The 13486-nt window shown below is 39.1% G+C and overlaps 1 protein-coding gene across 1 annotated transcript; it reads right to left on the reverse strand.

Annotated features, from left to right (window-relative positions):
• Nucleotides 1–938: 938 nt before the first annotated feature.
• LOC148880470 (protein DYAD-like) lies at nucleotides 939–13463 on the reverse strand. Its single transcript, XM_088976489.1, has 8 exons — nucleotides 13292–13463; nucleotides 5531–5622; nucleotides 4763–5430; nucleotides 4251–4634; nucleotides 3940–4150; nucleotides 3702–3785; nucleotides 2558–3214; nucleotides 939–1082 (listed from the first exon to the last, which is right to left on the reverse strand). The coding sequence occupies exons 1-8, from the start codon at nucleotides 13461–13463 to the stop codon at nucleotides 939–941; spliced, it is 2412 nt and encodes an 803-aa protein (XP_088832615.1).
• Nucleotides 13464–13486: the final 23 nt, after the last annotated feature.

Raw genomic sequence — 13486 nt, forward strand, 5'->3', positions numbered from 1 at the left:
TACATGCATCGTGTTCTAGAACAAGAACAAGCTGTCAGGAGTGTATTTTTTTAGAGTGACAAAACTGTCACTCCAAAAGAACACGTCCTGCAGAACCGTGTATTCCCACAACGCTAACTTAAAAAACGAATACATGTGGGTAGACCTATTCATGGACCAGGTAGTCCGATGGGCCGGCCCAGCCCCCAGACGGGCTTGAACATGAGTTTTAGTCCGCGGGCCTGACCTTGGGCCTAAAAGCCTGGCTCGATTTTTTTTGGTCCGGGCTTGGGATTTGTCAAAAAAGCCCAACCTGATCCAATTTTTATATAGTTTAAACCCTAAATTCCTAAACCACTTAACCCTAACCCTAAATTCTTCTCACTTTTCATCTCATCATCAGTATCTCACTCTCAAACTCTTAGAACCGACAAACCCAGGCGCACCGTTTTCACTCTATGAACTCAGGACACCGACGATCAGCGCTACCAGAACTAGGTCATCTCTCTCTCTCTCTCTCTCTCTCTGATGGTGAGCTCTCTTTCTCTCTCTCTTCGATCGGCACCATTTTCATCTTCTATCTTCTTACTTTCTCAGTTTTCATTCTCATTCTCAGACTCCTAGGAACTAATGAACTAAGGCACCATTCTCTCACTCTCAGAGGCGAACTCAATCACCAACGAACTCTGGCACTAGTGCTCAGGCTCCCAGGTCAGGCTTCGGGCTAGGGCCTAGGCTTTGGGCTTTTTATGAGGGTCAGGTTAAGGCCTAAGTTGTAGGCCCATTGATTGGATCGGGCCAGGCTCGGGCTTGGGCCTGAAATTTTTCTTTTAATGAAGAGCAAAAGCCCGGCTCGGCCCATGAACAGGTGTCTACATGTGGGTATTTCTGAAGTGTAAAGAGGGATGTTAATGTAAATTTGCTCAAATAAAAGACACGTTGGACACAAAAATCCCTTGTCAGTTATCTCTTTTCTTCCTCATCCCGTTGCTGCACAGTCCATCAACCAAGAAAGAGTAGTTGGCCAGAACTTTCTCCTTCTTTGCTTGTGGATTCAGTGACTTGAACCGTTGCCATTTGAAGAGTTTGAACCATAGTTCAGCCTGAAAATAGCAATCAATGCACTGAAAAACGCCATAACTTCTCTTCTTCTTCCGGTAAATCGTCACACAAATAGAGTTCAACCTCCTTGTTCCTCTTTTCTCCCCCTTCTCTAACGTTTAATTTTATTTTTATGCAGCTTAGGTCAATCTCCTTTGTTCAACTCTCTTAGCCAATCCCCTTTCCGAAAGATAAACCCTATGTTTTGTTTTCTGATCATTTGTTGGCTGAAATAAATAATCTAATGACTTGAATATATTGTAATTAATTAGTTCGCTTCCATTCCTAATCCAAAAGAAAATTTTTCATTTTAGTTTGTTCCCTAAAGTAGTAATCTAGAAATAGTGGTTCCATTCATGAATCTTGGAATTTGGTAGATAATATCCATGTTTTCTACAATTGAATCTTGGAATTTAATGTTTTAGTTTTCCTATATTGTAGAATTTAAGATTCTAAGAAGAGTTCCAAGCTTTATCATTCTATTGTTCATTGGATGTTACTCTTTTATAAGAAGTGTTTCAGCTCTATGTTATTGAGCAATTGCATCATCTAGTTTAAATTTGTTGAATTTAAAAGAGAAGTGCCTAATAGATTTGTAACTACTATTATGATTTTTTGTATGTATATTGATATGAAGAATTAATCATAAGAGATAATATGGCTATGCAAACATCATTTCTATTTTTGTAAAACAAAAATATGTTTTTAAGAACAATTTGCCAAACACGACAGTCATATATTTTTCAGGAATAAGAAACAGGATTCCTGTTCCGGAACAGGAATTTCTCTAAGAACAGAAATAGGTAGGAACGATGCCAAACAGGGCCTAAGGGGGCTCTAACATATATACACTATACTATCAATTCCATGCAAGTAGAATAAAGGTAATCGTATTTTTATCTCTGTTATTATTTATAAATCGTCGATAAGGAGCAGCATCAAAATTCAAAAGCAGTCCACAGTACTGTACCTCTCTTTCTCCCCTTTTATACTACTGTGTGTGTATGAGATGTATATTAGGCTAGGCTAGGGCCTCTCACAAATATTGCTGTACAAAATACAAATACTAACTCCATCGTCAACACAAGCCAACATGGACGGGCTGGACAAGATTGGCGCGCACATGCAAGGACATCGCACGTAAAAAAATAAAGTTAACCCCGGTATGGGTATGGGTATGGGCCATTATCATCTACTTCTACCAGAGAAGAAGGGCTTGGTGTGGCCAGGGCCAGCCATGTGCCCATTGATGTATAACTGCTTTGTCTCTGTTGCTGGTGTTGGTAGTGGATCACGTCCGTCGTCCTTTTCATCGATGTGCTAGAGATACTACTGCTGCCACCCCTCTCATTCTGCTTCCATGAATAATGGAGGACACTTTGGTCATTTAGTTCATCATCAGATCAGATACATAGAAATCTATATCAAGTAATTATCAACCAACAATAATCAGCAAATACACGTTTTACGTACGTACTTGATAGAGGTGGAGGCTAGTTACGTTGGTGTCCTCCTGCTGGCAAGTGGTGAGTTCTGGCATGACTACGGACGAGAGGGTAACGGTCACGGCGCGTCTCTCCGCCAATGGCCGGACGGGAGAAGCTGCAGCTCCCCCATGTGAGTAAGACGGTGGCGGTGCTAGTGGTGGTGGTGCAGGGGGATGAGGGTGAGGAGAGCACAGGCGGGGTGCTGACGTGGCAGAAGAGGCAGAAGGAGGTGTGGGGACCATGAGAACATCCTCCACCTGAACAACCACCTGGGATTGAGGGAACAACATGTTACTCCCCCCTGCTGCTGCTGCTGCTTCTGTACCGCTGCCGCTGCCACCACCCATGTTTGGCCAAAGAAATGTCCCCTGTGGCTTGCATATCCTGAACCCACTCCTTAGCCTCCGTATCTTCTCTTCTTTTCCTTCTCCTGCTATTACTGCCGCTGCTGCTCTAGTGGCAGAGACAGAGACAGACGCACTTGCTATAGTTGTCTCTTGTTCCCCTCCTCCTCCTCCTCCTCTTCCTTTTTTTACTCGTTCCATCTCTGTAACCTTTTTCTCCTCTGCAACAGCCACTGTCATTGCCGCTTCTCCTGACGCTGATTCTTCCGCTACCACCGTCGTCGTAAGCTTCCCTATCTCCTCCTGCATCCAGACGCAGTTCCATCCATAAGGCCATAATCAGTTCATCACATGTTTCTTAGCTACGTTTTTTACGCATATATATTTGTTATCGTACACCAAAAAACAAGAAAAAAAATCTCAAATTCACGTGGCATCTAATATGTTTCTGCTTCAAGTTACGAAATTATAATGGGCAGGAGGCAATGCGGGTGGCTGTACCTTGACATATACATGCAAATCGTGCACCCAAAACCACCAAACACTGGTATTAGTGGATGAGTAATAATTTTCACGTACGAGATGAATCAAAGGTTAATGATAAAAAGTATATCTTCTTAAAGATAAAAAGAAGCTATTATTGCTATTATACAACAATGTATAATAATAATAATAATAATAATAATAATAATAATAATAATAATAATAGGAAAAAAAGAACTGAACTAATAATAATACAAACAATAAGAAAAAAATATGGAAAAGAAACGTTATGGTTCAATTTCAAGACCTGCATCTCGTTCAGCGCATTTGAAACTTGGTGGAATTGTTGCTCGAGTTGCGCTTTCCTCTTTATCAATGCCTTATACATTTCCTGTCCAAAACACCAAAAATGTCTAGTGTTGAAACAAGCAAAATAACTTTAATAAAGATCATAAGATCAAGGAGGATACAAGTCTTCAAAACAGAGGGATTCAAAAGGTCCGAAAAAACATGCAAAATACATTACCAAAAAATTGCAAATATACCTGCACCGCAACTAAGGTAGCCAATTCTAACTTGGAATTGTTACGATAAGTCCTTGGTGTATCAGTCGCTTCATCAATTACATTAACTTGGGTCCTATTTAACTTCGAATCGTTACTAGAAGACCGTGGAGTCTCGTTCGTTTCATCAATTACCTTAGTAGCATTAGCTTCCATACTCTCCTGCTTCTCTGACAACAACTTCTGCACATCTCTGTTACATTCGTGCAACAACGGGAAGCAAGCAATAGTTACGGTTCCGTCTTTCAGCTCTTGCTTAACTAGTACCTAATGGAGTATTAATTAAGACTCACCTTTTAATGTTAGCCATGTCTTCCTTGAGCAGTTTCATCTCCCTGGCACAGACGGGATCCTGAGAAGGGTTGTCACCCGGTTTCCACCCAGGCGGCGGCGTCCAGTAAGGATCAGTGATGCCCGCCTCCCTCCGAATGTTTACCAGGTCCGCGCTCTCCAGCCAGTACTCCATTGCACCGTCTGCGTTGTGTCGCCTACGGAACCGCTCGGTCCCACCGGGAGCCACCTTCCCCGCCATATGCTTCAAGAGGTGGTCCAGTAGCCCTGTATCCCCGATGTACTTTCTAGCCTCCTGTCTCAGTTCTGGTCGGAGCATAGGCTTGCTCGAAACTGCCCCTTTGGCTTTCATAATTTCCAACATCTTCTCCTCTCCACGCTTGTACCTTAGAAAATAAATAAGCGGAGATCGAATTAATAACTTGTCATTTATAACTAACTATATTATATTTTTTTATTTGATTATTAGCTAATCAAGACAAACTCACCGTCTTTCAGAAAAAGACAAACTCACCTCTCAGCCGACCATCTGTCCTTCGACACCTGCGTCATTCGTTGGTTATTGATACCACGTTTCGTTGCTACTTTCGATTTCCAATCCCCACTCGAACCCTCATTCTTTCTCTTTCTATATTTCCTCTTTGTCTCGGTTTGCATGGCTTTGGGCTCCTCTTCAGTCTCCCTTGTTGTGGTTTCTTCATTTTGCTCCTCTTCAGTCTGCCTTGTTGTGGTTCCTGCTTTCTGCTCCTCTTCTTTGGGTTCAGTCGACAACGAAAGATGCAAGTACTTCTCTCTGTGGCGTCCGATAAAAGTCACTCGCCTGCGCACCCCCCAGTGCAACGACCCAGCACATTTTAGCTCTGACCAGCATAGACCCTTCAACGCAGGATCGTCATCATTTGATCTCTGGTTGACGAGGGAATGGGATGTTTCCGTCTCTTTAGGCGGCAACAACCAGAAGCTCTGCACTGCCTTTTGTTTTGCCAACTCAAGAAACGGAATTGATCTTGTCAGAACTTTTCTGGCGAGTTTGATTCCCATGACGAACCGTTCATCTAGTGCTGGTTCTTCTTTTCCGTCAAGACGAACAATTGCATGTGTTGAAACCTCGCTGAAGTACGTACGGAGAGAGAGAATGCTTGGAAACCTCACTGATATATTGAGCTCGGTCTTCTCTGTTACCTGAGAAATCACACCCGAAAAGTTTATATAGTTATCGAGAATGGCCAATGGGGAAAAAAGTAGTAGTTAAGCTAACATACTAAACTGATCATAATCGTACCAGGACTACGCGAATTGATTTAAGTTGGATTGGCGATCTGGGTGGTAGCTGTGTATGGTCAATTTCATAAAATGAACCCACTTCGATTTCCTCTGAAAATTTTCGTAAAAAAGATCTCATTTAATTAAAGAGAAGGAAATGTTTCAGACAGGAAAAATAAGATAGAATCAAAACAAAGGAGATCTTTGTTACCGTTGCACGGGCGGTGACAATCCGGAGAAGGTCGTACATGTCTGGCCAAAGAAGTGCTTTGTGCGTCGATGGACTGGAGATGGTTATGCCTTTTCAGGCACTCGATGTCCTGCGGAAAGACAAAATAGCACCACCACTGTCGTTAGAGCAGCGCCTATCTCTCTCTGTCCGCCTCACACAGAGAATATACGTTATGACAACGACGTCGTAAGCTTCATGACTTCATGCAAATATTAATCAAGAACTAAGAAAGAAGATCAAATCTCCATTACGCATTCTTGTCTAACGCACTAATAGAAGACGCGTGTTTCATTCTACTCTTTAATTAAAGTACAAAATTAACAAATCAACAAAAAAGGAGATTTTCTCTAACTAGCACGCGAGCGAGCGAGCGAGAGAGAGAGAGAGAGAGAGAGAGAGAGATTGAGAGAGTACTGTGCAGTTCAAAGCTGCATTTTCTTGCAGTTCACACAGACTTGCTTCCATGGTTACTGATGCGCACCTATACAGAAGGTAAGTTGCATTCAATAACAGGTGAAACAAAGTAATGAATAAACGAAGTAACTATACAACGAACGAACAACCACGTTGGAACAAGAAATCCTTTCTTTTTGTTCCTTTTAGATTAAAAGAAAAACGATAATGATAAATAGAACATGAAGGTCTCAGAAAAGGTCGGAGATGGAGTTGCAGTCTTAGGGTTTCAAGAAGAATTGAAAAATATCTGAAATCTTTCTCTAGAAACTAGTAGACGAATTATAATTAAAAGTAGTTTTAGCTAGAATTTCTGAAAATTAAATAAAAACTAAAAGCTTTGAGAGAGATGAAGTGCTAAACACCACTAGATCGTGAGCAAGCAAAGAGAAAGCATGGAAAATTGGAAAAAAATAAAAATAAAACAAGAAGAGTTTACGGAAATGACATCACAATGAACTGATTTAAGCCAGATGCATATCCTAAACAAAGAAAATAGGCGATCCAAATGCAGCACGAGTGCTCTTTGGAATCGATCGTTTTTTCAGATCGAAGAAAAAATGAAAGAGTTAAAAGAAAAAAGAAACTGCATGATTAAGCAACTTCGACCTTATTTATTTTTCAGATAAATTCTTTTTCTCCACCGAAAAATGTAAAAAAGAACGAGGAATCGGTTGCTGCAAATACAAAGACCAAAACCAGAGGTGTAAGCTCGAAAAACAAGTAACAGGAAAAACGGAAGAAGTTGTGAACCCTAGCGAGAACCATCGGATACTCAGTATCAGATGGAGAAAACAGAAATAAATCAAATCAAATTAATGAACACTTCACCTTTCAAAGAAATGTTGAGCTTTGGCGGTCTTCGATTGATTAACCCTAGCTCTGATCGACAAATGCTGAAGTAGACGATAACCTTTCAAAGAAATGTTGAGCTTTATAGGGGTCTTCGATTAATTAACCCTAGCTCCCTGAAGTAGCCGAAACCACCTGATCTCTATCTCTCTCAATTGAAGGACCTCCATAAGCTGTGAGATCCATTCCTCTCAACCTTTGGGTTTAGTTCGATTTTGATAGAAGATGGGAGCCTTTTATATCCAAGATTCTAGTTCATGTTATTTCCGCGAAGGAATACAAGATAGTCGTCGTTGGTTTGGACAGCGCTGGCAAGACAAACAACTCTCTCTCTCTACAACTTGGGAGAGGTTGTCACTAAACACCCCACGGTTCGGAATCGGAGCAACGTCGAAGAGCTTACAATATATAAGGGGAAAATTTTGGCTGTCTACTTACCTATAAAAAAAATTGGCTGTCCACATTTCTTGTATAGAATACGTAACATTTTGCCGCGTCAAGTTAATAACGGTGGCTCTGTCCCCCGTCAACTATTTATTTTTTAAATAGAATTAAATTTAAATTTTAGGAAAAATCAAAGGTGTGTTTTATTGAATCCGGATTTGCTCCCACCGTACCTCATACCGAACTCGCAGCACTACCCCACCGTATATTGGAAAAAATACAATACAAATTGGGAGTGGAGAAGATCCGGAGTCCGGACTTGACGACTTTGGACTCACGTCACCGACCGTGGAGCCTCCCACGACGTGAGAGACATGAGATGAGATTTGAGGTAGTAACGAAGTTAATTATTGTTAGAATAAAGTAATTAAATAAAAATAAAAAGGTGAGGGAGGGAAATCATGATTAATAATGGTTGCACACGTGTCCATCTGGTCCCCACGAAATCAATAATGACGGATATAGCCCTACAGTTCACGCACTCCTCGCTCGTGAATCAATGTGGCTCGTGGACAGCAGGTGATGGGAAATCATTGTGCGCCTTAAGTAATCTTAACCGTACAGATAAAGCGATGGATATAAGCTTTTTGTCTTTTGATTGATTCTTGAGAATAACACCGTTAGAGGAAATAGACACGTGTCAAGATGAGCACGTCAAGAGGCTAATGATATTCTGAATCCGGATTATACTTAGACAACAGTGCCACACTCAACAATTTTCACGCTCTAGCGAGCAGCGATGCCATGCATGCGATCGGGCGATAATCCTACGTACCGGCCCTAGGACTATGAGGGTCCGTTTGGTTTATACTTATAGTTGAAATCGGAATTGGAATTGGAATTACATCTATTTGATTAAGATAGAAATTATAATGGGAATTAGAATTAGTTGGAATGGATATTCATTCTCAAGGGAGGAAGAGGAAATGGACATTCTCTCAACATTCCAGCAGGAATAGGAACGGGATTGGAATTCCGTCCAATTAAATAGTTGGAATCAATTCCAATTCCAGACCCCTATTTTTGTGAACCAATTTGTTGAATTTGAAACACCTAGCAAGTTATCTAAGCTGCAAATACCAATGCAGGCTATGGGACAGAAAACCTAAACAATCCATTGGGTTACCGTACTGATTATGGATGGCATTATTTGATACAACATGTGGACATGATTTTAACACAATATATATTTAATTTGGCCCGACCTCCTAGTTGGATGGCAGTTCAGACATCGATCTGCTTATGTGGCCGGTCAAACTGCAAGAGAATACGACCAGAGGACCTGGGGTGCTTTACCCGGTGTGGGCATTCCGATGCTTAAATTAGCGAAAAGTGATTGTGAGCTTAAAAGTTTTGCAAGTAGAGACCTAGAGAGATAAATCGCGTGTACCTTATGAAGTTGGGGGTGATGCCCTTATATAGGCGAGTTACCGTAGGCCTTACAAAACATGTCTGAAATCTCCGGCCCATGCTACTCGAAGTCTGTTTCGCACCCGGAGATGGACTTCGTGCGAACTGATAAGGCTTATTGAGTTTGTCTAATCCAGGCAAGATAAGGCTCGCTAACGTGCGGTGTGATCTCAGAAAGGTCGGAGACAAGTGGCTAGCTTCTAAAAGCTAGCTAGGTGGCACCTCGACAGTTTGGGTCATCACGAGCTACTCAAACCTCGCACTTGGCTGAGATACCCAAGATACCTAAGTTGACCTAGCCATCTAAGGTGTTGGAAAGTGCTAAGTTGTCATCCAGTCATCAGGTCATTCTACATGTCCGCATACTAAGAGGTCGGGCCAAATTACCCCTCATCAAATGGGTTGGATTGACTCATTAATTATTTCATGTTAAAATCATATCAATCCATTTAACACGACTAATAAATGTGTCAATTTTGGATTGATCCATTTAATTCGAAAATAACTTGTTTATGACTTGAAGTTTCAAGTTTTTTTTTTTTTGAGAAAAAAGTTTCAAGTATTAGATTATGTATGTAAATTTAAATGAAATACTATTATAGTGGGCAAATATGACATTGAATAGATTCTATAAGTTGTTTAGGTAATTAATTAATTGTGCTATGTTTGTGTTGACCCATATATCTGAATGCCCCTACCTTGATACAACATTGTAACACGAATTGCCACCCAAATCATTCAATATTTAAAAATAAGAATGGCAATAGGGCAGGTTCAAGGTAGGACACCCCTCCCTATCCCCAAAATACTCACCCCCATCCTTGGTGGCGGGTGGGTTTGGGGTGGGCACACACTCCCTAGGGATGGAGAATTCTTACCACCCTGATTTAACCACCTAAAAATATATCTAATTTGAAAATATTTTAGAAATAGTATTATAGGAATTTGGAAGTATTTTAGGAATTGGATAATGGCAATTTTGAGATATTTTAGAAATGGAATTACGGGACCCTATGATTTTAAGAATTTAAGGAAAAAGATATTTTAAAAATTAATATTAAACCTAGGCATATTTTACTAATTACCATCAGATTCGAGACAGATTCATGGAATTATATGCAAAGTCCATCCTCGCTCTGTCCCTAGTTCAAGGCAAAAATATTTTCCCCGTACCCGCCTCGTCCTTGTTTAAGATCGGGGAAACCTCACCTCATTTAGGGCAAGGCAAGACGGGGCCTTGGTTTTACGGGGAAAATTTTCATCCCTATTTAAGAATCACCAAAACACATCAACTAAACCATAACACTGCTTGTTAGTTAGGGGTATGAATGAGTTAGGCCTACCTATCAAACCAAACCAATCGAACTAATTATGTGATTATGGTTATGAGGTTTTGTCCCAATTCATAATTGGGTTAGGATTGGTTCTTGCTTTTTTGTTCCGATTCAGACACAAATCCATTATATAGTAAATAGTATATAAAAACCTTCCACTTTTCTTGTAATTTTTTTGTTATATTTTATGTCAAAAAGGATACATTTTATAGATTTTACATAAGATAATTTTGGTTAAAACACTTGTTTTATCAACATTATCATTTTTAGTAAGGATATGCTATCAAAAGTAAAGTTTTAAGCTATTATCACCATAGCTAATTAAACATCTCAAATGCTCTGTCGTAAACCCCAAAGGCGCTAGAAATCCTAACCCCATCCTCATCCACATGAGGATGCCCCGCTCTAGTCATTCATACTTGTATACTTACAATTTTTTATTTTCTTTGAAACCTACCTAAACCTATTTTATATTATGTAAGTATATAATAATATATAATAATATATAATATTATAACATAATATAATATATATGAACAATATATATATATATATATATATATATATATATATATATATATATATATATATATATATATATATTATGTTATACAATATAGTCAGAGCGGGTTTGGGGCGGGGTGGACAAAGACCATCCCCGATCCCCAAAGTTTTGGGTTTCTCTGAACCAGCCCCAACTGGGGCAAGGCGCCACAAGGACAGGCTAAATTGCCATCTTTATAATCAGGTCTAATTGGTTAGACCCAATTGTCTCGATTAATAAATGGAGCAATTCAGTTTCTATCATATGGAATCGATTAATAATCAGTTGGGACTCGTAAAGCCTGTCCCAAACCATATGCATTTGGTTCTCCTCCGGTCCTATCCACAAGAACCCTACTACAACCCCACATTAGAGACATCTCCTGTACTTGTGTGTTGTCACTCGTGAAGATGTTCCTAATGTGTGATGTGGTGTCTTGTGATTAGATGTGGGTGTGTTGTCATTCATGGGGAGATGTTCCTAATGTGTGATGTGGTGTCTTGTGATTAGATGTGGATAGGAGATTCGGATTGGATCCACCCATTGACAACTTTATTGTTAATCTTCTTCAACCTAGATCACTAGCCCTTTTTTATTAACAAATAACCAAGTTTCAAAGTATTGGAAAGGAAAATTTAAGAAACGTATTGGGATACGCTTGGATGCGCATGGATATGGACAAAAAATTAAGATATGCATGGAAACACATGAAAATGCTATAAATACTCTAATAAATCATAAATAAACATCAATATCAATAAATATAAGACGTAAATGAGCAATTTATGCATTTTAGTGGGTTTTATGAAAAAACATATTATAATCAATAAATGGGAAGTTGGGAATAGAAACATACTATCTAATTATGGACATAATAGATCAAATAATTATTTTACATGTTTTATTCTAATTTTCTAAAATCTAAATAAGTTTGTTTTTATTCAAATAATTATTTTGCATGTTTTATTCTAAAAATTAAATTAAAATTAAGAAAAGTAAATATGTAACAAAAAATTGAATGGATTTATGGACATAATAGATGAAATAATTATTTTGCATATTTTATTCTAAAAGTTTTAAAAAATAAATATCAATGTTTTAAAACACAAAGGAATTCTACTACCTAGAGGCGTGAAGCATAGTTTAGAATGCAAGAGGCGTAAGCTTCCTTAAGAGGAGGAAGGGGGAAGGAGGGATTTCATTTTTTTCTTTATTTTTAATAAAAAAAATTTATATTAAGAAAAATAAAAATGCATAATAGTTATTAAAAGGGGGGTCTTGTCGAAGTGGAGCAAGACCCCCCTAACTCAAAAAATTAAATTAGGCTGCAACGAAAAAGGGGATGAGGGGTTTGGGGGGCAAAGCCCCCCAACCGAAGAGGTAGGGGCAAACCACTTTCTTTCCCCTTGTCTTTTCTAACATTGGCTGAAAATGTAAAAGAATTTTGAAAAAACATATTTAGTTTCACTTATTTTTTAACAACCTTGAAAAACTTGTTGAATCTTGCAAATTTATAGACGTTTTGGAAAATTCTTACAAGATTTGAGTCTTTAAAAAGTTTAAAAAGCTTTTTGAAAGGTTTGGGAAAGAAAGAGGGCTTCTGAAATGGGTTTAGAAACTCTCTTTCGAAAGGAGTTTTATTTGCGTTTCCGCCATAGTAAAATCGTATTGTATCGACCGATACGCTACCATATCGATAGCGTATCGACTGATTCAGTGCCGAAATGCACCGATACTCAACGATACGGGTATGATACGGGCACGATATGGCCTCGATACGACGAATAGATGCAGCACATTCAATTTGTTACCATATACCATGCCGAAAACTTGTTGGAACGATATGTATTGGCTGATACGGGCCGAAATTTTGAACCTTGCAAATAACAACTTGATACGATATAGGCCATGCAAGCACAACTAAACTAAGAAAAAGAATTCCTTATTCACCATGGCACTCAAACAGGCCAAACACTTTTTGTTTTGAACAAAGCCCCACTAATCAATTTAGCTTGTGCACTCCTTTGGAAATTTTTAAGCTCTTATAGATAGGAACCGTTTTGAAGGGTTTCTGCAATGATTGAGCCACGTTAAGGGAGCTGCTTCACAGAAGGTACCTAAGATAGCTACACCAAAAAGTTGATTTTTCAGCTCATATAAGCCTATTTTCAACTTTCCAATTTTTTACCAAACATGACTTCACATCTTTCTCGATTTCTCAACACATGTAAACCTTGTTCGTTTACAATTTTGTAAGTTATCCTGGGTAACATTTACTTGATTAATTCACTTATCCGCGTTATTTTGATTCCCAAAATCCATAATAACATTTTTACCTATAAAAAGCTAATATTAAAATAGGCAAAATTATTTCATCCCTGTGAAAAAATTACATCAGATGAATAAGATTTACCAAGATAAGTATTTATAATGGGGCCCACTACTTAAGGCAACCAGAAAACATTTTAAAGCTGGTCAGTAGGAAAAAAGATGCCCATTGACCAACTTTACCAGGCTTATTTACTGATAGACGAATGGGGTTGTAATGTGAGAAGCCACTGCATGAAAGCCCTCCCATGTGCCCATTTGGGAGGGCTGAAAGCGGCTTCTGGCTTTCTGAGGTGGACCCCAGTGGGTCATTTGAAGGTCTGACCGCTTCAACCTCTTTAAATAGCTTACCCATAGCACTTCAAAGCAGCTGAACTA

This window comes from Nelumbo lutea, chromosome 1 (assembly GCF_056320005.1).
Source record: "Nelumbo lutea isolate HS-2025 chromosome 1, American lotus-T2T, whole genome shotgun sequence".
NCBI lineage: Eukaryota > Viridiplantae > Streptophyta > Magnoliopsida > Proteales > Nelumbonaceae > Nelumbo > Nelumbo lutea.